Genomic DNA, 26,270 nt, shown 5'->3' with positions numbered 1-26,270 from the left:
GACACCAGTATTCAGCCCCCAGAATGCCCCCCCTTACTGGGAGTTAATGCAAAAATTGTGTGGGATTTGGTGCACCCACTTCTGGACCAGGGTTACCACCTCTACCTGGATCATTTTTATACCAGCGTCCCACTCTTCAGGTGCCTCGCTTCCAGAAGTCCTGTGGCATGCGGCACTGCTAGAAGAAATCTGAGAGGCCTCCCTAAGACTCTGCTTGGGCAAACACTCAGAAGGGGTGAGAGCAGGGCACAATCCAGCAGCAACATATTGTGTCACGTACAAGACAAGAGACATGTCCTTGCATTGACAACAATACAGGGCCACACCAGTACCCATGTACCTGTACGAGGTACCAGTACAGTGACTCCCAAACCAGACTGCATCCTGGACTACAATAGGTACATGGGAGGGATGGACTTGTCAGATGAAGTCCTGAAGCCCTACAGTGCCATGCGGTGTGGTATAAGAAGCTGGACGTGCACATCATACCGATGGCATTATACAATGCGTACGTGCTACGTCGATGTTAAGACCAGACGGGAACTTTCCTGGAATTTCTTCAAGAGGTGGTTATCAAGAACCTAATCTTTAGGGACCAAGAAGGGGGACACCCAGTATTTCTGGAAGCGAGGCCACACGCACCGTACCAGGGCAACACTTTCCAGGAGAAGTTCCCCCAAACTGGCAAGAAGGGGAAAAAGTCAAAAGAGGTGCAAAGTCTGCTATAAGAGGGAGATAAGGAAGGACACAATATACCAATGTGACACGTGTCCCAAAAAAACCAGGGCTCTGTATGATAGTGTTTTAAAATTTATCATAGATCCCTTAGAGTTTTAATCTACCCTGACGCACTCCGCACAGCTTATCCCCCTCATCTTTCCCTTCAGAGCTCTGCTGTGTGCCCAGGCAGCTGATAACAGCCACATGTAGGGTATTGCCGTACCCAGGAGAACCCACTCTACAGTTTTTGGTGTGTATGTCTCCGGTGGCACATGCTGGGCACAATATATTGGACACTGAAATGGCATATATGTATAGAAAATGGCAAATCTCACTCTGCACCATCTGCTGCGCATTACCTTTTACACAATACCTGTGGGATCAAAATCCTCACTACACCTCTAGATGAATGCCTTAAGGGGTGTAGATTTTAAAATGGGGTCACTTCTTGGGGGTTTCAACTGTACTGGTACCCCAGGGGCTTCTGCATACATGACTTAGCACAAGAAAAGCTCCAGTAGGTCAAATGGTGGTCCTTCCCTTCTAAGCCCTGTCGTGTGCCCAGACAGCATATAACAGCCACATGTAGGGTAGTGCCGTACCCAGTAGAACCCACATTACAATTTATAGGGTGTATATCTCCGGTGGTGCATGCTGGGCACAATATATTGTACACTGAAATGGCATACATATATAGAAAATTGCAAATCTCACACTGCACCATCTGCTGCGCATTACCTTTTACACAATACCTGTGGGATCAAAATGCTCACTACACCTCTAGATGAATGCCTTAAGGGGTGTAGTTTACAAAATGGGTTCACTTCTAGTGGGTTTCCATTGCTTTGATACCTCCGGGGATCTGCAAATTCGACATGGCACCCGAAAACCAATCCAGCAAAATCTGGACTCCAAAGAACACATAGCGCTCCTTCCCTTCTGAGCCCTTCCATGTGCCCAAACGGAAGTTTATCACCACAAATGGGGTATTGCCGCATTCAGGACAAATTGGGCAACAAAATGGGGTATTTTATTTCTTGTGCAAATAAGAAATTTTGAGCCAAAACGACATATATTATTGGAAAACATTTTTTTTTTTTTAAATTTACAGCCCAATTCAAATACGTTTTGTGAAAAAACTGTGGCGTCTAAATGGTCACAACACCTATAAATGAATTCCTTGAGGGGTGTAGTTTCCAAAATGGGGTCACTTCTGATGGGTTTCCATTGCTTTGATACCTCTGGGGCTCGGCAAATGCGACATGGCACCAGAAAACCAATCCATCAAAATCTGGACTCCAAAGAACACATAGCGCTCCTTTCCTTCTGAGCCCTCCCATGGGCCCAAACGGCAGTTTATCACCACAAATTGGATATTGCCGCACTCAGGACAAATTGGGCAACAAAATAGGGTATATTATTTCTTGTGAAAATAAGACATTTTGATCAAAAGTGACATCTTATTGGAAAAAATGTCATTTTTTTAAATTTCACAGCCCAATTCAAATACGTGCTGTGAAAAAACTGTGTGGTCAAAATGGTCATTTGCATATATATAAAATAGCTCATAACTTGGCCAAAAATGAAAGTTTAAAAAAAAACAAAAAACGTTACTGTTCTCTACATTGCAGCGCCGATCACATGCAATAGGAGATAGGGATTTGATAATCTGGTGACAGAGCCTCTTTAAAGGGAATGTATCGCTAGAAAAAAAAATTATTTTGTTTTTTTCAGTTAAACAATTAGTATTTGAGTGATTACACATTGTTTGAATTTTTTCACAAGTCAGGAAATATTATAAATTAGATTCTAATTTATAACATTTCCATGTGCTGGGCCCTAGAGGAAGCAGTTCCCAAAATTGCAACATGGTCAGTGTGGTGAATCAACCTCATTGATTTATGCTGCAAATTTGGGGTGAACACACTCTCCTCTAGTGTGCTCACACAATCCCCCCTCCCTTCTTCTGGCTAGTGCAAGGAGAAGGAAGGGTTTGAATCTTCAAACCTCCTGCACGGTGTGCCACCATTTTCTGAGCGACTGCGCAGTGTAGGAGGATTAGTACAGGGCTCAGCAGACAGTATCACACGATGATACACGAACATAATACACACATCACATACATGAACATAAATTACCTGCCGCCGCCTCCACTGGTCTACGCTCCTATTCCTTGCGCCTGAACATATGGCCGGAAGCCGTGGCCAGAAGTCATCATCTTACTGTCCTGGCAGGGTCTTCCGGTCCACATGAAAATGGTGCCGGATTTCGCTCTGCGAACGAGCTTCATTTTAGTCTGTGTGGGAGCGGCGCATGCGCCATTCCCTTCTGAGAATGGAACGGCTTCTCTTTGCATTCTCTATGGGGTTGTATGTGCCGTATTCCATCTCTGTATGTGTCGTTAATCGACACATACAGAGATGGAAGAAAAATGGCAGCCCCCATAGAGAAGTAAAAATTAGAACGTTGCAACACTAATAAATACAATTTTTGTTTATATTTTATTAAAAGCAATATAATAAAAAAAAATGAAAATCATGACCCCCTTCCCTTTAAGGAGTTAATAGGAGCAGAAATATGGCAGACCTTCACTACCCCCCAGGCTGCCATGACAACCATCCATTCCCTGTGATATCCTGAGAGATGTGCCATACATGTCTGATATATGGGGGTCCCACCTCTGTGGAGAACAGGGTCCCCCGACCCGCCTGCTGAGGTGATGACTGCATCCAAGTGGAGAATGAATGGGGAGGTGACCACACATGTGCACGACTCTCTCCATTCACTTGTATAGGAGTTCCAGAAACATCCGAGCACGGCCAGAGGTGGAGCCGCATCTATGAGACTTTTCTGGCATATCTTGGGGAGAAATGTCCGTGTTGGGAATACCCCTTTATTCCATGTGGTGACGGCTCTGAGAAGATGTTTTTCTCAATGATCAATAAGTGAGGTTCTGTATGTCACACATGATGTTGTCCCGTATGATTTCCATCTTCTCCTTTCTTCATAAAGACGTCTGCAGTACTAGATCCTCCAGTTTTCTCATCTTCTCCTCCACAACTTTCCTTCTCCTGAATGATCCACCAAGGATGGACAATGACAGGAAGGAGATGAGCAGAAGAATATTAGACTTCACCTTGCAGATCATCTACCTGTTGAGCGGAGAGGTAAGCTTTTCTACATTATAGAACAAGTCACACATATGGAAGGGACAATACATAATTGGAAGTAATAGGAAGAATCCAGTGTCCTGTATAACCACGTCCAGACCTTCCAAGTGACATCAAGCAGCCAACAGCAGAAAAGCTGAAGATCAGCCACCAATATGGTCAGTTATGTGTCATGTCACCAATGCAGCAATAGTAATGTTGTAGAGCAATAAGAATGACGAGTAGGAGGAACCAGGAGGATCAGGATGACCTCTATATAGAAACATAGAAGATGATGCCAGGAGGAGAGCACATGGTCTATCTAGTGCCCCCACAACTAATGTCAGATTGTCATAATGGGAGAAAAGAAAACCTGGACCGCACGTCCAATATGCTATACATGATCTATGACGGATCGGCAAAATATTGTTTTGCCCATCCGCAATAGATCAAGTATAGCATAGTGGATGTGCGGTTCAGGTTTTCTTCTCTCCCATTGTAATGTCAGATTGTGCCCCTTGTGTTTTTTGTTTTTTTTCTCTCGTGTAACGGATTGGCCGATGTCCGAAGCAGATGGCTCTGTACACTGCATAGCGGTCATAGCAGTACTGCAACTCTGCTCCTACTCACCTGAAGAGGAGCAGAGCTGCAGCACTGCCGCTATTCTGCTTCGGACACGAACATCCGTTGCCCAGTGGCAGCTAGAACAGCGTGCGTGCTCCGGGTGTCAGACCACAACTGTGGGGTCATCAGTATAAAAAACCGCCCCGTGCCTGGATAACCCCTATAAGTCCCTCCTGTAGTTGTCTTTGGCCTCGTTCTATTTTCTCAATGTTTCTATGTAGGTGAGGTCTCCAGTATTACAGATGTGGGGTCACTAGATCTCTATACAGCGGAGTCACAATCTCCCTCTTTCCAATGAGGGGGGAATACTGTGTTCAGTTTTCTATGTGTCCCTCTCTATACACAGGAGTACACAATAGTGAAGAAGACATCAGGTGACTGTACGACTCCAATCATCCAGGAGTCAGGAGGATGGAGCAGTAGTCAGAGCCCTATCACAGAGCCTCCCCCTCACTCCCGGATACTTAAGAAGAGCAATAAGAAGAAGATCTTAGAACTGATCTACAAGATGACTGAGCTGCTGACTGGAGAGGTGGGAATGCTGGGAAATTCTACAATAACAGCACTTGTGGTGTCTGGATGATGACTGTATCATTCTGTGTGTCAGGTTCCTATAAGGTGTCAAGATGTCACTGTCTATTTCTCCATGGAGGAGTGGGAGTATCTAGAAGGACACAAGGATCTGTACCAGGAGGTCATGATGGAGAACTACTGGCCACGCACATCACAAGGTAAGATAGATAGATATATACATATATTTATTTTAGAGTCTAGTTGGCCATTACTGTGGTCTCTGGTGTCTGTGTTAATACCATTAATATCGTCATGTGCAGAACATATACAAATGTGAGCAGTGACATGTAATGTAGGAGCTTCACAATTACAGCTCTAATGACATTACGTTAGAGGCCTACATTTCCCATATACATTCAACCAATCCATAGGTCTTAATTCACTCGATGGATGCCAAGAGTGTCCTTTTGACATCTATTGGACTATTACAGTTGACTATGCTTTTCTTCTACTCTATTGTATCCACTGTGTGGTTTTGTGTTTTGTTTTGCTTTTTTTTTTTTTTTACATTGGCAATACATTGGCAATGTATTCCAGTAAATGACGGTACAGTGACGTACGTCGGAGACTTCTGTCAGAGTGATATGTTGAGAATCCCTCCTGATGTATACCTCTGATAGAAGTCTACAATGTGAAGTGAAATGATCCTTACTTTTCAGGATGTCCCTCATGACCGCACTATAGAGGTTGTCTTCTTAACCTCTGTAGGAACAGGAACACAGAGAAGTTAAAAGGCCCCTCTCACCTCCACCCTACATTGTTTTTCCTGTCCCTACAGAGGCCAGCCGCAGAGCGGTGCTCTCTGCTGTTGTTTTTTTTCCATTTACCTGGATTCATCTGGCAGCCTGGGCTGATTGGTGGACTTATCTTTTCCACCTGGCTTGCTTCCTGACCCTACTGTACAGGGCCCCATCGGGTCTGAGAAGCAGGCACCCCACTGGTCCTCCGAAGGCTCTCGTGGCAGTTTTGTCACCCTGCTATGTCCGAATTCAAAAAACGCGCCTAATCGGCGTGCGCCGGACGTTTGGGTGTTGTATTTCTCTCTGGCTTCCCAGGAAACAATATTGAAAACCAAGGTTACGGATCGGGGGAGAAGCTGATGTCACTGGCTGGACAATCTGGTGGGTAAGCTGCTGTCTAAAAATGCTATTTAAATATCTAATATAAACAAGAGAAGAACTAGGTCCGCTCACCACATTGTAGTCTGGTCGCCACGTCCTATGTGGATCGGTTCAAACGGACAAACAGTCTACGTCGGAGGTAGATATCCATAAGAATGAAAGTGTGCCGGACTCGCTTTCATTCTTATGGCTATTTAAATGTTCCAGTCTGATCTGTGGTCTGTTACAGCAATGGATTCTCAAGCATCCGCTCGTGTTGACACTGTGCAGACTCTTGACACAGTCCATGTTAGTTACATTCCTGGAATACTTTTATATGGAATTACTACACCTACCATATATTGCTGCTATTCCTCTGTATTTTTAGAGAGACAAAGAACCATCTAAAAAAAACTAGTGATCCCCAAAAAATGGGCCAAACATTGTGCTGCATGCACATAAAGAATTCTTATAAAAAACAGCTGTATTAAGATTGTATAGCCAAGCTTGTTAAAGAGGAACAGCCCTTATTTATGATGGACATGAGGTCCATGATTAAAGATGAAGTAGAATTTACTATGTTGACTATGGCCCAGTCTCAGTACCCCATCGGGATCAAAGCAACGCAAAAGACCAAGGATCCAAATGGATTTCAGCTAACAATCAGAAGAACAATCCTACTCTGCCTCCGGAATCCAAACCTTGGTGTTTACCACCTTCTTGGTGACAGCAGAGAATGGAGCAGTCAGAGACGAGAAGTTTGGGATAAATTGCCGGTAGAAATGTGCGAGTCCCAGAAATTTCTGTATAGCCCGTATACCCTGTGGACGTGGCCACTCCAAGACGGACTTTACCTTCTCTGGATCCATCTTGAGACCACGATCCGAGACAATGTAGCCCAGGAAGGGCAAGGAGTTCGTCTCGAACACACACTTCTCGAGTTTAGCATATAGGCGATTCCCCCTTAACCACGACAGTTCCAGGGTACGGATCTGGATAGTGTACTCTCCTACCATCAATTCCCCTTAACGGAGTGTCAGAAGAGAGTGAGCTGTGGAAGACGTCTGACCCGGTTCCTCAAAAACAGTGTGGAAAGTCTCCAAAAATGACCGTAAGTCAGAGCATTACGGACCCTCACATTCCCAGATGGGGTTAGCCCAGGGGTGGGCAAACTTTTTGACTCGCGGGCCACAATGGGTTCTAAAATTTGACAGAGGGGCCGGGCCAGGAGCATTTGGAGGGAGTGTTTGGGCCGGATATACTAAAGCATTAAATGTAGTGTGTGCAAACCTCATAGCACAGTAAGAACACTACAACCCAATTTATTAACTGTCTTTCAAATGTGAAAAATAGCCCTTATCAGTTAATAAATTTGTCTCAAGGAATATGCAAGATATGGCATTTACATACTATTTCGCAGATACTGGGAGAAGGAAATGTAAATAGATTAAAATAACATACGCACTGTGATTTATCAAGAAAAAAGTTCTGTTGACTCTGTAAATTAGCTGCCAACCTCTGAGCAGTAGCCGCCCGTTCTTGTGTTGACTGCTTGCTAGCATAGTTTGCATGCTTCGTGGCAAAGTGACGGCTGATATTGTACTCTTTGAAAACCGAAGGGCTTAATGGTGACGTGAAACGAAGTGAAAATTAAAGTGAAATAAAGAGAAATACGCGCCACATTAACCCCTTAATGACCGGGCCATTTTGCACGTTAATGACCAAGGATTATTTTTTGTTTTTCCACGGTCGCATTCCAAGAGTCGTAACTCTTTTTTTATTCCGTCGACATAGCCGTATAAGGGCTTGTTTTTTCCGGGACGAGTTGTATTTTGTAATTGTACCATTTTTAGATGCTTATAACATATTGATTAACTTTTATTAACTTTATTTTAGGAGAGAATTGAAAATAAGCAGCTATTCCAGCATTAATTTTCACGTTATAAATTTACGCCGTTTACTATGCAGCGTAAATAACATGTTAACTTTATTCTATGGATCGGCACGATTACGGGGATACCAAATATGTAAAGGTTTTATATGTTTTTTCTACGTTTGCACAATAAAAACCCTTTTAGAAAAACATTACTTGTTTTTGCATCGCCGCGTTCCAAGAGGCGTAATTTTTTTATTTTTCCGTCGATGTGGCCGTACGTGGGATTGATTTTTGCGGGACAATGTGTAGTTTTCATTAGTACTATTTTGGGGTACATAGGACTTATAGATGAACTTTTATTTTATTTTTTATGGGGGGAATGGGAGAAAAGAGAGAATTTTGCCGTTGTTTTTTGCGTTTTCTTTGGACGCCGTTCATCCGGCGGTTTAATTAATGTGTTCATTTTATTGGTCAAGTTGTTACGATCGCGGGGATACCATATATGTGTATGTGTGATTTGTTTTGACCGTTTTATTAAATAAAACCACTTTTTGGGGCAAAAAAGTAGTTTTATTTGACTTTGACTGTAATTTTTTTTATTTTTTTTTTCACAAACTTTATTTAACGGTTTTACTTTTTTTTTTTTAGTCCCACCAGGGGACTTCACTATGCGATATGCCGATCGCATATATAATGCTTTGGTATACTTTGTATACCAAAGCATTATTGCCTGTCAGTGTAAAACTGACAGGCAACCTGTTAGGTCATGCCTCTGGCATCGCCTAACAGGCAGATGCTGAAGACAGACCTGGGGGTCTTTGTTAGACCCCCGGCTGTCATGGAAACCCGACGGCGACCCGCGATTTGTTTGCGGGGGCGCCGATCGGGAGACAGAGGGAGTTCCCCCCGCTGTCAAACACATTAAATGCCGCTGTCACTGTTGACAGCGGCATTTAATGGGTTAAACTGCCGGAATCGGCGCGTGCTTCGATTCCGGCAGTTGCAGCAGGAGCCAGGCTGTGTATAACAGCCGTGCTCCTGCCGCTGATCGCGTGGGTAAACTGTCAGTACCCGCGCGATCACAGGACGGATATATCCGTCCTCCTGCGCGAACTAGCAGCTGCTGAGGACGGATATATCTTGGACAAGTTCGGCGGGCCGGATTAAAAAGCCTAACGGGCCGTATGTGGCCCGCGGGCCGTAGTTTGCCCATGTCTGGGTTAGCCCGTGCCAGTGCTTTGCCAGAAAGGAGAGAGACAATTAAAGCGACCTTGGTAACATCAGAGGGGAAAAGATGAGCGTGCAAGTAGAAGTGAATCTGGCATTGGTTAATAAAGCGTCTACAGGTCTTCGCATCTCCGTCATGGCTAGGTGGTTGAGGCAGAGAAATTTAATGCCAAGTACTGACAGGAGGAGCATCAGGAGGTGGTGTAGAGGAAGCAGCCGCAGAAGGAAGATCCAAGCAGTTGACAAAGGAATTTACTCACTGGAGGAGCTCATCCTGTCGAACTCTGAGGTCACGCATTTCTGCTAGCAACAATTGGCTCGCTGTCTTGGGTTGACCAGCGGGATCCATAGCCTGAGCATACAGTTACGCCTGTGGGGTATGTGGACCCACTAGGCCGCTCCGCCGTAGGGGAGTAGCAGCTGGTCAAACGATAGTCAATGAAAGTCTTTAGAACTAGAGTACCTGCATAGAAGTTCTGGCAGACATGTGGCGTAGCAGACACTTTGGTGTAGCAGACTCCTTGGCATAGAAGACACTTGGCATGGCAGATGACACTTGGCATGGCAAATGACACGTGGCACAGAGGATGAAATTGACTCCAACACTAGACTTCGCTCAGGAACAAATACAATTACTGGATACACTAAACAGGATACGGGAACACTGGGAACAGGATACAACTAAGGGATCGCACAGTGATAGGCTAGGGAAGATTAAAGTGGTGCACATGCTGGCCCTTTAAGGGGACACCAGGGCACGCACGATCACCCTACGGGAGCAAGCGGCGGATGGGAGCTGTACATGCCGGCGTCCCCGGGGAGGAGGGGGGAGATGCCGGCACGAAGGTAAACTTTGCTGGCGGCCGCTAGGGGAAGCAGGAAGTGAACGGCGACGCCAGCGTTCCACAAATGGACAGAAATTAGCCAGAATTCATGGGTTCTGCAAATTATTCATTCAGGATGTAAAATAGAGTTTGAAAATGTTCCTCCAGATAAATTCCAGATTACTCAACTTCAGTCAAGCGATCTTCAGGCAATATTATTAGAAGGCATAAACAACATACTTCAAATTCAAAGGCTATTACTCAAAACTCTTTCTAGTAGGGAAACCCAATGGTTCATACGGAACCATAATTAACCTAAAATACTTGAACAGTAAAATACAGACGGTTCAAGATGGAATCTTTCCGAGCAACCATACCTCTAATAAATAAGCACGCGGTAATGTGCACCATAGATTTGAAAGATGCGTATTACCACATCCCAATTCATCTATGGTAGCAGAGATTTCTCCGATTTGCAGTTCGAAAAGGATTCTCCCATTCTTTAATAACAATTTCAGGGCCTTTCCTTCCACATTGAATCAGCCCCACGAATAGTTACGAAGCTGATCATAGAAAGAATGGCATTCCTGATGGAGTAAGTGGTGATCATAGTCCCTTACCTGGAAAATTTCCCTCTCCATAGTAGCTTCTTCCAGCATTCTTCCTGAACATTTCCCTTTGGTCCTTCCTCTTCTCAAAGATCTAGGATGGATCATCAGTTACAAAAAAACAGATCTCATTCCAGCAACAAGGATGATCTTTCTAGGTGTCTTGCTGGTTTATGCCATCAATACTCCTTCTTTCCCCATTCAAAACAGGGAAACATAAGAATAAAAATCTTGAGAGAAGGGTGCAGATTTTGGGACTTATAGCCTTGTCTATTCAAATTGTCTCATGGAACCATTTCTATTCCTGTACCCTTCAACATCTAATTTGGCATCTTGGGATTGAGACCTAAATTTGCTAAATACAAATATCGTTCTCCCATCAGTAAAGACATTTCTGAATTGGTGGCTTTAACCAACCATCCTAAAAAAGGGGATTCTTTGGAGACTTTCTCCTTGCATTCTGATCACTATGGATGTATGCCCGTCAATATGGGGCGTTCAAGGTCAGTGTTTTCAGGGGTGATGTTCACTTGAGTTTCGGAAGAAGTCCTCGAATTCCAGAGAGTTTAGGGCCGTGTGGGAAACATTAAAATGTTCTCATCTCCTCCTGCAAAACTCTCATTTGAGAATTTTTTTCAGGCAACGTAACTGCTTTTTTCTGTGCAATCAGGGCGGCAGGAGATATTGTCATCTCCAGAGCCTAACCTCAGAGATCTTCAGCTGGGCCAAGGACGTAGTACTATCAATCTCAGCAATTCATCTTAAAGGCTCAGACAATCAGACTGCAGACCCAGGGGAATGGGCCCTAAAAATTTTTTATCTCCTCTCCAAGAAGTCGAGTTATGCACAGGTGAACCTGTGTGCCTCAACAAGAAACTCAAAGATTAGTACCACCTTCTCTCTAAACCCGGGAGACAACCCGGCAGCAGTGGACGCTTTATCCCAATCTTACGACATAGGTCTGGCCTATTCCTTCCCTCCGTGTTCTCTGATTTCACTAGTTTTGAGGAAGATTCAAGAGAAGTCAGCCAATGTTATCCTCATGTTTCCCTTTTGCCCAAAACGGAGCTGGTTTCCAGTTCTAAAAGTTTTTTCTCTGTAGTAACCTGTTTTGCTACTCAATACAGGAAGATCTTCACAAAGGCATACTGTTATTTCAGGGTGTTCAGTATCTGAAACTGGCTGTTTGGATCCTGAGCGGGAATTGCTAAGAAAACATGGACTATCAGAGAATGTAATTTTCACTATCCAAAAGAGTTGCAAAACTAACATCTTTAAGGTACAGATATTTGCTTCTTTGATTTTCCGTTCACCAAAAACAAATACATTTTGATATTTGTAAAGGCAATTGTAAAACTAGGACCAACTCTCAGAAAATCTGTTTCACCATGAAATTCAAATTTAGTAATGTGAGATCTCTGTATGTCGCCTTTTGAATTTCTTCATTAAAGGACGGGTGTCGCGAAAATTTTTTTTTTTATATAATATTGCTTTTAGTATGTTATTAAAATCAATTTTATTTATTTCTGTGCTTGTGTTTTACTTTTTTTTTTTCTAACTTTTACTTCACTATGGGGGCTGCCATTTTGTTTTTCATCGCTGTATGTGTCGATTAACGACACATACAGAGATGGAATACGGCAGCTACAGTGCATAGGAGTCAATGAACGGGAGCCGTTCCATTGCTTCTGCTCTCTGTCTCAGTACTGCGCAGACGCAGGTCAGAGTCACACAGCAGAGCAGCTGTTTGCAGGGAGATAGCAGGCGCCATCATGAAGACCAGCTGCACTGCAGGAAAGATGTGTGTCTCTGTCTGTCCCTCTCTCTCTCTCACAGACCGCCGCTCTCGTGACCCCCAACGGGACCCTCCCCCCAAACGGGCGCCCCCCCCCCCGACGGACCCCCACCCGACGGGCCCCCTGTAGTCGTGCAGGAGACTCTGTATAAGGGACACATGATGTAACTGTCCTGGGAAAGCTGAGTGATAATATGCCCGCTGTGAGTGTGGTACCAAGCTTTCCCAGACCCCTGAACGATAAATCTCTCTAGTTGTGCTGAGACTGAGAGGTTCATTAGTCACATCCCCAAACAGTTTCAGCCCAACTAGAGAGATTTACCGTTCAGGGGTCTGGGAAAGCTGGGTGACCACCATTACCCTTCATACTGGAGTGTGAGAGGTTCATTAGTCACATCCCCAAACACACTCCAGTAGGAGGGGTAATGGTGGTCACCCAGCTTTCCCAGAAGCAGATATAACCAGGAAAGGGCTGGATGGACGGGCTGAGGGTGCACAGGGTTTTTGGTGATCCCGCTCTGTCATGTGATCGGACCTAGGTTACCGGTTCATCAGACTGGGTTCATGTGACTATAAATCTGTCCATAACAAGTGACAGTTCACTCAGAACAAGCCCACCCTCATGCCGTAGTTGTGTGGTTCTGTCTGCAGTTATGGCGGTGGGTGGCTCTGACACCCGCCTCCCCTGTCGGGTCATCTCAGGACAGAAGGGGTGTCCGGATTGGAGACACAGCGCCGCACCTGTCCTCAGGTTGTGTCTGGTATTGCAGTTCATCTCCATTGAAGTGAATAGGACAGAGCTGTAATACCACACGCGACCTGAGGACAGGTGCGGTGCCATGTTTTTCTGGACAACCCCTTTAAGACTTTTCCCGTGTGTGTGTGTGGCAAAGCGGAGTGTGCATGGGCGCCGCTGATACTTCATGGCCGCTTATCAGCTGTTTTGAAGAATCAGCGGAGAGCACCATCACCCCCCCACACACACACACACACACATATCTCCCCCCCAAACACGCAAAATCAAGTGTAATCAAGCGTTTTTTTTAATGTGTTTTTTTGCACGTAAAATGTGCAAAAAAAAACATGTCAAATACACTGCGTGTGAATCGGTCAACTGAAAAGTCATTCACTTCACTTTCATCATTCTAAGGCTGGGTTCACACGACCTATTTTCAGGCGTAAACGAGGCGTTTTACGCCTCGATTTACGCCTGAAAAGACGGCTCCAATACGTCGGCAAACATCTGCCCATTCATTTGAATAGGTTTGCCGACGTACTGTGCCGACGACCTGTAATTTTACACGTCGCTGCCAAAAGACGGCGCGTAAAATAACAGCCTCGGCAAAGAAGTGCATGACACTTCTTGGGACGTAATTTGAGCCGTTTTTCATTGAATTCAATGAAGAACAGCTCCAAATTACGGCCGTAATTGTCGCCTCGCAAAACGCGAGTACGAGCAATTACGTCTGAAATGACGGAGCTGTTTTCTCCTGAAAACAGCTCCGTCATTTCAGACGTAAATGCAGTTAGCGTGTGCACATACCCTAAGGGTATGTTCACACACAATGTTTTCAGCTGAAAAATCTGAAGCAGAACGCCTACAAGCATCTGCCCATTGGTTTCAATGGGAAATAGGGTGTTCTGTTCCGACAGGGCTTTTATTTACGTGGTAGTTTTCCAAAGACGCCCGACCAAAATGAAGTGTACATCACTTCTTGGGACGTTTTTGGAGCCGTTTTTCATTGACTTTATAGAAAAACAGCTCCAAAAACGGCCGTTAAAAAACGCGAGTTTGATTAAAAAATGGCTGAAAATCAGGAGCTGTTTTCCCTTTGTTTAGTAAGCGTGTGAACATACCCTTAGTCTTTTGGTGTGTCCTATAACTTCTGCCAGCTGCAGAATCACACCCAATATGGCTGCCAGACACTGCTTAGCAATTTGAAGACACCTTTTCCTGGCTTGTGGCAGGGGGGTGAGATTCCCTCCCACATTTACAGCAGCTGTGAGTCAGGTTTCTTTGCCTTATTCACCTTGCTGTATTTCTGGTGGCCAACATTGGAATACATGTCAAATTATTATTTAATTTTTAATACTTTCCACCATATGGAAAAAAAATAAAAATACAGCAAAAAACTTAAAAAATATAATAGAAATAAGTAACGACACTTAAAAAAAGAACGGTTTAATTTGCGACACATTCCCTTTAAGCAGATCTAAAGTCTGTTTCCTTTAAAAATTACCAAGAAGAGTTATTTCACACCTTCGACGAAAGACAAGCATTTTTCAACTATTTTGAAAAAACAAATCCATGGGGAATTAATTCCAACTTATTTGTACAGTATGGAGAAAAAAACAAAGGGAAAATAGCATCTAAAAGCACTATATCAAGATGGCTAAAAACTTCTGTACAGGACTCTTTTATATAATCCAAGGATAAAGTCAAGGCCCACTCTACCAGAGCGATATCAACATCCTAGGCCGAAAGGGCAGATGGTTTGTTTTATCAAACCTGCCACGTGTCAAATGTCCATACTTTTTACAGAAATTACATACTTGATGTGTTATCTAATGAAGACTCTGTTTTTGGAAGTAAATTTCTACAAGCTGTTGCTCCCCCCCCCCCCCCCCAGGCCTACTGTTCGTGTAGTGCTGTCATGAGGAATGTCCTGGAAATTAGAAATGAGTCCTACCAGTAGTTGCTTTTCCAGCAGTCCATCATGACGTCGCTCTGATTTCCCTCAATTATGGTTTGTATTATCTACTTTATAAAATGTAGCATATGTGGATTTGTGTTTTGGTTTCAATAAATCTAGTTGCATCCATCCCGATGTTGTAATTAGAAAAACTCTGAATGGTGGAGGTGGAAGGGGCTTCTTAACCTCTGTGTTCAAGAGGACAACCTCCTGTAGTGCTGTCATGATGGACTCCTGGAAAACCAAATTATGGTAGGACTAAGGCCTAATCTAAACGACTGCATTTGTTTTGTGGTCCGCAAAACCACTGGACTGTTGCGGTCTAAACTTTGTTGTGCATCCGTGAGTCATCTGCTCTTGTAATCTCTCCAACATGAGGAGTCTAAGGCTGGGTTCACACGACCTATTTTCAGGCGTAAATGAGGCGTATTATGCCTCGATTTACGCCTGAAAATACAGCTCCAATACATCGGCAAACATCTGCCCATTCATTTGAATGGGTTTGCCGACGTACTGTGCCGACAACCTGTAATTTACGCATCGTCGTTTGACAGCTGTCAAAAGACGACGCGTAAAATTACAGCCTCGTCAAAAGAAGTGCAGGACACTTCTTGGGGTGTTTTTGGAGCCGTTTTCTCATAGACTCTATTGAAAACAGCAAAAAAAAACGGCGTGAAAACGGCGCGAAAAACGCAGCGAAAAACGTGAGTTGCGAAAAAAAAATTTGAAAATCAGGTGCTGTTTTCCCTTGAAAACAGCTCCGTATTTTCAGACATTTTTGGCTTAGCGTGTGAACATACCCTAAAGTTCTACCATGTGGGACATGACAATCGTATAACATGAGTTATGAAAGGCCTCAGTTATGGAGAAATATCATAAGAAATAAATGTGTTTCCCCTAGAGAAGAGAAGGCTGAGGGGTAGGGGGATATCTTTTTATATAAATATAGAAATGTCCTTATAAAACAATGTAATAAATGATTATTTTCATGGACCCAGCAGAGAACACGGGGTCACTGCTTACGATTAAAGGAAGTGCAATTCCATCACAATGTCGTAAAGCTCCCACAGGGTTTGATAATGGTATAATGTGGCGAGAGAGATAAGAAAGGGTTAGATATCTTCCTTGTAAAATACAATATACAGGGTTACTGGTAGTAATGTAGAATGTGGATCTCGGCATCTGTCTGATCGTCAGCCAGGGGCAGGGAGGTATTTTCCACTACATATAGAATTGGGTCTCTGACATGTAGAGGGGTCCCCTGGGACTGTTATATTGATGGCCACATGGGCTGTGGCTAGGATTTCAGTTTAGTCCCATACATATTTGTGGGGGGATAATTCATGTGTGGAACAAGGAAAATCATATTCTGTGACATGCTGCTCATGTGCAGTGTGGAGGATGGGCAGATGTACCAGGTGTACTGCCAGTCAGCAATCTCTGCCAGTGTGTTACACAAGTAGGTCACAAAACTAGGATCTACACCGATGAGCCATAACATTAAAAACACCTGCCTGGTATAGTGTAGTCCCCATCATGCGGCAAAAAACATCTGACCCATCGAGTCATGGACTCCACAAGAGCAGTGAAGGTTCCTGTGGTAACTGGCACAAAATGATAGCAGCAGATCCTTCAAAGGGTAACTAAACATTTAAAAGCCTTTGGACATGTCAGAATTTTGATTGGTGGGGATCAAAGCACTGGGACCCCCACCAATCACTAAAATCAAAATGGCAGAAGAGCTCGAGTAAGCACTGTGCTGCTTCGTTTCTGTTTTCCTTCCTAGGTTTACTCGGAGTGGTGTACGGGCTTAATAGAAAGTCTATGAGTCTGTACATGGCTTGCTCAACTTTTGGAGGAAAGCCGATCAAAAATGTAGCAATACAGCACTCAACTAAGCCCTTCTGCCACTTCATTTTAGCCATCAGTGGGGGTGTCAGTGCTCGGACCCCCATCAATCAAAACTTCTAACATGTTACTATGAAATGTCAAACGTTTTTTAAAAGTTTAGTTACCCTTAAAACAAACATTAGGGCGGGTATACTATCACTAGTGAATGTCGATTTATTATTTTCAAACATCTCCCTTCTTCCACATTCACTGATAACTTTAGTTAGCATTGTACATTCTCTAGTAATAATTTACATTCACTGTAAACTCCACTTCCACCATGACATACAGTATATATTGAGGAGGATCGCGTGGGTCATTTTCATTTGGGAAAAACCTGGCATGATTGTGAATCTAATAGGTCCATGAATCTTGCAATAGAGGAGGATGGGGTGTTCCCTTTCTTTAAAGAGGCTCTGTCACCAGATTGTGCAACCCCTATCTGCTATTGCAGCAGATAGGCGCTGCAATGTAGATTACAGTAACGTTTTTATTTTTAAAAAACGAGCATTTTTGGCCAAGTTATGACCATTTTCGTATTTATGCAAATGAGGCTTGCAAAAGTACAACTGGGCGTGTTGAAAAGTAAAAGTACAACTGGGCGTGTATTATGTGCGTACATCGGGGCGTGTTTACTACTTTTACTAGCTGGGCTTTCTGAAGAGAAGTATCATCCACTTCTCTTCAGAACGCCCAGCTTCTGGCAGTGCAGATCTGTGACGTCACTCACAGGTCCTGCATCGTGTCGGCACCAGAGGCTACAGTTGATTCTGCAGCAGCATCAGCGTTTGCAGGTAAGTAGCTACATCGACTTACCTGCAAACGCCGATGCTGCTGCAGAATCATCTGTAGCCTCTGGTGCCGACACGATGCAGGACCTGTGAGTGACGTCACAGATCTGCACTGCCAGAAGCTGGGCGTTCTGAAGAGAAGTGGATGATACTTCTCTTCAGAAAGCCCAGCTAGTAAAAGTAGTAAACACGCCCCGATGTACGCACATAATACACGCCCAGTTGTACTTTTACTTTTCAACACGCCCAGTTGTACTTTTGCAAGCCTCATTTGCATAAATACGAAAATGGTCATAACTTGGCCAAAAATGCTCGTTTTTTAAAAATAGAACACGCTGTGTGTCTGTCACTGCCAGAAGCTGGGCGTTCTGAAGAGAAGTGGATGATACTTCTCGTCAGAAAGCCCAGCTAGTAAAAGTAGTAAACACGCCCCGATGTACACACATAATACACGCCCAGTTGTACTTTTACTTTTCAACACGCCCAGTTGTACTTTTGCAAGCCTCATTTGGATAAATACAAAAATGACCATAACTTGGCCAAAAATGCTCGTTTTTTAAAAATAAAAACGATACTGTAATCTACATTGCAGCGCCTATCTGCTGCAATAGCAGATAGGGGTTGCACAATCTGGTGACAGAGCCTCTTTAACCCCTTCCCTCTTTGGGCACTTTTGACCTTACTGACAGAGCCTCATTTTTCAAATCTGACATGTTTCAATTTATGTGGTAATAACTCCGCAATGCTTTTACCTATCCAAGCGATTCTGAGATTGTTTTCTCGTGACACATTGGACTTTATGTTACTGGCAAAATTTGCCCGATACATTCAGTATTTAATTGTGAAAAACACCAAAATTTAGCGAAAAATTAGCATTTTTCTCAATTTAAATGTATCTGCTTGTAAGACAGGCAGTTATAACACACAAAAATGTTGCTAATTAACATCACCCATATGTCTACAATAGTTTAGCATCCTTTTTTGAACATCAATTTATTTTTCTGGGACGTTACAAGGCTTAGAACTTTAGCAGCAATTTCTCACATTTTCAAGAAAATGTCAAAATTCTATTTTTACAGGAGCCAGTTCAGTGGTGAAGTGGCTTTGAGGTCCTTAGATATTAAAAACCCCCAATAAGTCACCCCATTTTAAAAACTGCACCCCTCAAAGTATTCAAAACAGCATTTAGAAAGTTTCTTAACCCTTTAGACATTGCGCAGGAATTAAAGCAAAGTAGAGGTGACATTTACAAATTTCATTTTTTTTTTTGCAGAAATTCATTTTTAATCCCTCTTTTTTTGTAACATGAAGGTTTTACCAGAGAAACACAACTCAATATTTGTTACCCAGGTTCTGCAGATTTAGGAAATATCCCACATGTGGCCCTGGTGTGCTTATGGACTGAAGCACAGGCCTCAGAAGTAAAGGAGCACCTAGTGGATTTTGGGGCCTCCTTTTTATTAGAATATATTTTAGGCACCATGTCAAGTTTGCAGGGCTCTTGCGGTGCCAAAACAGTGGAAACCCCCCACAAGTGGCACTATTTTGGAAACTACACCCCTTGAGGAAATTATCAAGGGGTATAGTGAGCACTTTGACCCCACAGGTTTTTTGCAGAAATTTCTGGAAGTAGGCAGTGAAAATGAAAATCTACATTTTTTCAAAGAAAATGTAGGTTTAGCTAATTTTTTCTCATTTCCACGAGGACTAAAGGAGAAAAAGCTCCACAACATTTGTAAAGCAATTTATTCCGAGTAAAACAATACCCCACTTGTGGTCATAAACGGCTGTTTGGACACACGGCAGGGCTCAGAAGCGCCATAAGACTTTTGGAACTAGGATTTAGCTGGATATGTGTGTGGACGCAATGTTGCTTTTGGCATAATAAAGGTGTTAAAGGGAATGTGTTGCCAGAAAAACATGTTTTTTTTTTAAAAATTAAACATTTAGTGTGTGGGTGATTAAACATTGTTAAAAATTTTTTTATTTTTTTGCACGAGTCCATGTAATATTATAAATTATTTCTAATTTATAATACTACCCATTTTTGGTCACTAGATGGAGCTGTTCCCAAAATTGCAGCATTGCAACATTGGGTTAAAAGCCCTCGCTCTAGTGAGCTCTCAGCATCCCCCCCTCCTTTATCCTGGCTAGTGCCGGGATAAACGAGGGGTTTGAAAGGTTTAACCTCCTACACTGTGTGTCGCCATTTTTTTAGGTAACCCACAGTGTAGTAGGTTTACATACAGTAGTAAACACACACAAACACTAACATACATTGAAATCTCTTACCTGCTCCTGCCGCCGCGGCTCCCTCCGGCCCGTCCGCTCCCTTTGCTGCCGCTGTTCCATGTGCACAAGTCCGGAAGCCGCGACCGGAAGTAGTAATATTACTGTCCGGCCGCGACTTCCGGTCTACAGGAAAATGGCGCCGGACGGCGCCAATTTCGAATAGGACTGTGTGGGAGCGGCGCATGCGCAGTTCCCACACAGACGCCGTACACGGCAGTCAATGGGACGGGAGCCGTTCGCAGTCCCTATGGGACTGTGGCTGCCGTGTTCCATGTCTGTGTGTGTCGTTAATCGACACACACAGAAATGGAACAAAAAATGGCAGCCCCCATAGGGAAGAAAAAGTGTAAAAAATAAGAAACAGTAAAACACAAACACACAAATGAAAATAAACGTTTTTATTAAAGCACTAACATCTTTAACATATAAAAAAATTATTTGTGATGACACTGTTCCTTTAATGAATCATGAAGTTACTAATTTATGGATGTATGGTACTCTTTGAAGCAATCTTTGATACACAGGCCTGGTTTTGGGGGGCAGGTTTCACAGTGGTAAATAGTGTATTTTCTTATTCCCCTTTTGGAACACACTCTGCACTTTTTTTGTGTCCTTCCCTTCTTTGCAATTTGGGGCACTTCATTGGGGAAATGTTGCCCTAGGACAATACGTGGAGTATCGCTACCAGCAGATGTGCTTGGGCCCTCCCCTGCCTGGTTCCCAAATAGAAGTGCCTTGATCACCACCTCTTGGAAGTTAAGGAATGTCCCTGTCCGGCCTGCACATCGGGATAGTACGTAAGCATTATATAATGCCATCGGTACAATGTGCACGCCCAGCTTTTTGTACCATGTCTTTGTTTTCCGTAGGGCACTATAAGACTTCAGTACTTGATCAGAGAGATCAACCCCGCCCATGTATTTATTGTAGCCCAGGATGCAATATGGCTTCTGGGTCACTGTGGTGGTACCTCGTTCAGGGACAGGGGTGCTGCCGCTGCCATCAATTGTGGTCAATATAAGGACATCCCCCTTGTCCTTATATTTGACAAACAGCATGTTCTCGCTGCATAGTTCCCTGCTCTCACCCCTTCTGAGGCTTTGGCTAAGCAGTGTTTTAGGGAGGCCTCTCTGATTTTTGCGCACAGTACCACATGCTACAGTACTTCTGGCAGAAAGGCACTTAAATAGTGGGATGCTGGTATAGAAGTTATCGACGTAAAGGTGATAATCCTTGTCCAGCAATGGGTGCATCAAATCCCACACTATTTTCCCACTAACTCCCAGGACGGGGGGGGGGGGGGCATTCTGGGGGTTCAATAATACAGTCCTTCCCTTCGTAAACCCTAAACCTGTGTGTATACCCAGATGTACCCTCACACATTTTGTACAATTTAATTCCATACCTTGCCCTCTTATTGGGCAGGTATTGACGGAATTTAAGCCTCCCCTTAAAATGAACAAGGGACTCGTCTATGGAAATATATTTATCGGGGGTGTACACTTGTGAAAATTTGGTGGAGAAATGATCAATGAGTGGCCTGATTTTAAAAAGACGGTCAAATGTGGGGTCGTCCTGGGGCGGGCACTGGGCATTATCATTATAATTGTAATGATGGGGGTAGGGAAACGGACAAGTGAGCCCTAATCTACCCACCACTCTGTCCCTGCCTACTTGCAACGACCCGCCCTAGGCGACGGGGTACAACTGAGCGGCGGTCCCTACGCTCAGTAAGTACACGAGACAAACAGACAAGGGTACACAAAGAAAAGGGAAAAGGGGAAGTTGCCCACGGCAACACCGTGAGCAACAAGAGTGGTGAACGAGCCGAGTCAAACCAGGAGTGTCCGAGGTACCAAACGCAGAGCAGGAGAGTAGTCAGTAAGCCAGGGTCAGTATGGAGCAGGATCAAATAGATAGAAGCTGTAGCTAGGCCAGGAAACCACACGAGAAGAATCACAAGCAAAGGAGGAACAGGAAATGCAGGTATAAATAGACAGAGGGCGGGAGCTAGCTCCGTCTGGCCAGGCTGCGATAGGCTCTCCCACTCCTAAGCCTGCCAGCCTGAGTGGTGGAAGCTGGAGTCAGTCTCAGAGACATAGACTCAGGTGCAGACTGATTATCTATGGGCGTATACACAGAAGTTGTGCCTGGCAGATCCTTTACAGTACCCCCCCCCCCTTTATGAGGGGCCACCGGACCCTCACTAAGTGGACCTGGTTTATTGGGGAAACTAAGGTGGAACTTAGTGACCAATACCCCAGCGTGAACATCCCGGGCGGGTACCCAAGTCCTCTCCTCAGGCCCGTATCCTCTCCAATGGACCAGGTACTGGAGGGAGCCTTGGACCATCTTGCTGTCCACAATCTTGGCCACCTCGAATTCCACCCCCTCAGGGGTGAGAACGGGAACAGGAGGTTTCCTCGAGGGAGCCAAGGACGGGGAGCAGCGTTTAAGGAGGGAGGCATGAAACACGTTGTGTATTCGAAAAGATGGGGGCAGCTCCAGTCGGAAGGAGACAGGATTGAGGACTTCAATGACCTTATACGGCCCAATAATCCGGGGAGCAAACTTCTTGGACGGGACTTTAAGGCGCAAGTTCTTTGACGATAGCCACACCAGATCCCCGACCATAAACAAGGGGTTAGCAGAACGTCTTCTATCTGCCTGAGTTTTTTTTATGCTCTGGGACGCCTCTAGGTTTTTCTGAACCTGGGCCCAGACTGTGCACAGTTCCCGATGAACGACCTCTACCTCGGGATTGTTGGAACTACCAGGTGAAACGGAGGAGAACCGTGGATTAAACCCAAAATTACAGAAAAAGGGGGAGACCCCTGACGAGTTACTGACCCGGTTATTAAGGGAAAATTCGGCGAGGGGAATGAATGAGACCCAATCATATTGACAATCAGAGATAAAACACCTTAAATATTGTTCTAGAGACTGATTATTCCTCTCTGTTTGGCCATTAGTTTCAGGATGGAAGGCAGAGGAGAAGGACAGATCAATCTCCAACTTTTTACAGAAGGCGCTCCAAAACAATGAAACAAATTGTACCCCTCTGTCCGAAACAATATTGACAGGAACCCCATGGAGACGCAGGATGTGTTTGACAAACAAGGTAGCTAACGTCTTGGCATTGGGTAGTTTCTTCAGGGGCACAAAGTGGCATATCTTACTGAAGCGGTCTACTACAACCCACACCACCGACTTGCCTTGAGATGGAGGCAAATCGGTGATAAAATCCATGGAGATATGGGTCCAAGGTCTCTGGGGAATGGGCAAAGAACGTAGTAAGCCCGCTGGTCGGGACCTGGGAGTCTTGAACCTAGCACAAACCTCACAAGCGGCGACGTAGGCCTTAACGTCTTTAGGCAACCCAGGCCACCAATAGTTTCTGGCAATGAGGTGTTTGGTACCCAGGACGCCTGGATGACCAGATAGTGCGGAGTCATGATTTTCCCTAAGTACCCTTAGCCGGAATTGCAGGGGAACAAACAGCTTGTCCTCAGGAAGGTTCCCGGGAGCTGAACCTTGATCAGCCGCAATTTCAGAGACTAAATCAGAATCAATAGAGGAAATGATTATACCTGGAGGCAAAATACAAGCAGGATCTTCCTCCGAAGGAGGGCTGGCCATGAAGCTATGCGACAGTGCATCGGCCTTAATATTTTTAGACCCAGCCCTATAGGTAACCAAAAAGTTGAATCTGGTAAAAAACAGCGCCCATCGAGCTTGTCTCGGGTTTAGCCTCCGGGCAGATTCTAGGAAAACCAGATTCTTGTGGTCGGTAAGGACCGTTACCTGGTGCCTAGCCCCCTCCAGGAAGTGGCGCCACTCTTCAAATGCCCATTTAATGGCTAAGAGTTCGAGGTTGCCAATATCATAGTTACTCTCAGTGGGCGAAAACTTCCTGGAGAAGTAGGCACAGGGACGGAGATGGGTGAGGGACCTGGTACCCTGGGACAAGACAGCCCCCACTCCCACCTCGGATGCGTCGACTTCCACGATAAATGGCTCCATTTGGTTGGTCTGAACGAGCACCGGGGCCGAGATAAAGCACTTTTTAAGGACCTCAAAAGCCTGGACAGACTCAGGAGGCCAGTGGAGGAGATCAGCACCTTTGCGAGTGAGGTCCGTAAGAGGCTTAGCGATGACCGAGAAGTTAGCAATAAATCTCCTGTAATAATTTGCGAACCCCAAGAAACACTGTAACGCCTTCAGGGAGGCAGGTTGGACCCATTCCGCCACAGCCTGGACCTTGGCGGGGTCCATGCGGAATTCATGAGGAGTGAGGATTTGACCCAAAAATGGTATCTCCTGTACCCCAAACACACATTTTTCGGTTTTCACAAACAGTTTGTTTTCCCGAAGGACCTGGAGCACCTTCCTGACATGCTCAATGTGGGAGGACAAGTCCTTGGAAAACACCAGTATGTCATCAAGGTACACTACAAGAAATACCCCCAGGTAATCTCTTAAAATCTCATTTATGAAATTCTGGAAGACCGCAGGAGCATTACACAACCCAAAGGGCATGACGAGGTATTCGAAATGACCTTCGGGCGTGTTAAACGCAGTCTTCCACTCATCCCCCTCTTTGATGCGGATAAGGTTATACGCCCCCCCGAAGATCAAACTTAAGAGAACCATTGGGCCCCCGAACCTGATTGAAGAGATCTGGTATCAAAGGAAGGGGATACTGGTTCCTTACAGTGACCTTATTCAAGTTACGGTAGTCAATGCATGGCCTAAGACCACCATCCTTCCCTACGAAGAAGAAGCCAGCACTTACCGGAGAAGTAGAGGGGCGAATGTAACCCTTGGCCAGGCATTCCTGGATATACTCTCTCATGGCTTCACGTTCGGGACAAGAAAGATTAAATATCCTACCCTTAGGGAGCTTAGCTCCTGGTACCAATTCGATAGCGCAATCGTATTCTCTATGAGGAGGTAACACTTCGGAGGCCTCCTTAGAGAAAACATCAGCGAAGTCCTGAACAAACTCAGGTAGCGTGTTCACCTGCTCAGGGGGAGAAATAGAATTAACAGCAAAACATGACGTCAAGCATTCATTACCCCATTTGGTAAGCTCCCCAGTATTCCAGTCAAACGTGGGATTATGCAACTGCAACCAGGGAAGGCCTAAAACCAAATCGGACGATAATCCCTGCATCAACAGTACAGAGCACTGCTCCAAATGCATGGAGCCAACAAGGAGTTCAAAAACAGGGGTATGCTGTGTAAAATAACCATTAGCAAGAGGGGTGGAGTCGATACCCACTACCGGGACAGGTTTAGGCAAATCAATCAAAGGCATAGCTAGAGACATAGCAAATTCCACAGACATGATATTAGCAGAAGACCCTGAATCCATGAAGGCACTGCAGGTAGCAGACCTACCACCAAAAGAGACCTGAAAGGGAAGCAAGATTTTATTACGTTTCATATTTACGGGAAATACCTGTGCGCCCAAGTGACCTCCCCGATGATCACTTAGACGCGGAAGTTTTCCGGCTGCTTATTCTTACGCCTAGGACAGGTGTCCACTTGATGCTTGTCATCCCCACAATAGAAGCAGAGACCATTCTTGCTGCGGAACCCTCTACGTTGTCGGGGGGACACCGAGGCCCCGAGTTGCATAGGTACCTCCGAGTCTTCCATGGAAGAGCGAAGCAACGGGACTTCGGGAGGCATCATGGGGGAGTCAGAGGGGAAAACACACAAACGTTCAAGTTGTCCTTCCCTGAGACGTCGGTCAAGTCGTACCGCTAAAGCCATAACCTGGTCTAGGGAGTCAGAAGAGGGATAGCTAACTAGAAGGTCTTTCAGGGCGTTCGACAGACCCAACCTAAACTGGCACCTTAAGGCATGGTCATTCCACCGAGAAGCTACGCACCACTTCCTAAAATCAGAACAATACTCCTCAACAGGTCTCTTACCCTGACGTAAGGTCACCAGCTGACTCTCGGCAAAGGCAGTCCTGTCCGTCTCATCATAAATGAGTCCGAGAGCAGAAAAGAAACGATCAACGGAGGAAAGTTCAGGGGCGTCAGGAGCCAAGGAGAAGGCCCACTCTTGGGGCCCTTCCTGGTGCCGGGACATAAT

At 44.8% G+C, this 26,270-nt stretch overlaps 1 protein-coding gene across 1 annotated transcript in view; it reads left to right on the top strand.

Moving 5' to 3' along the window:
- Positions 1-26,270, top strand: part of LOC142661064 (uncharacterized) — a 99,261-nt gene that overhangs the window by 27,715 nt on the left and 45,276 nt on the right. The window contains exons 2-4 of the mRNA XM_075838321.1: positions 3,733-3,887; positions 4,840-5,025; positions 5,101-5,224. Coding sequence (XP_075694436.1) covers positions 3,810-3,887; positions 4,840-5,025; positions 5,101-5,224 — 388 coding nt within the window. The 5' untranslated portion in view covers positions 3,733-3,809. The remainder of the gene's footprint in view (positions 1-3,732; positions 3,888-4,839; positions 5,026-5,100; positions 5,225-26,270) is intronic.

Source organism: Rhinoderma darwinii, chromosome 1, assembly GCF_050947455.1.
Source record: "Rhinoderma darwinii isolate aRhiDar2 chromosome 1, aRhiDar2.hap1, whole genome shotgun sequence".
NCBI classification, from domain to species: Eukaryota; Metazoa; Chordata; class Amphibia; order Anura; family Rhinodermatidae; genus Rhinoderma; species Rhinoderma darwinii.
This window is presented reverse-complemented; position numbering and strand designations above follow the sequence as displayed.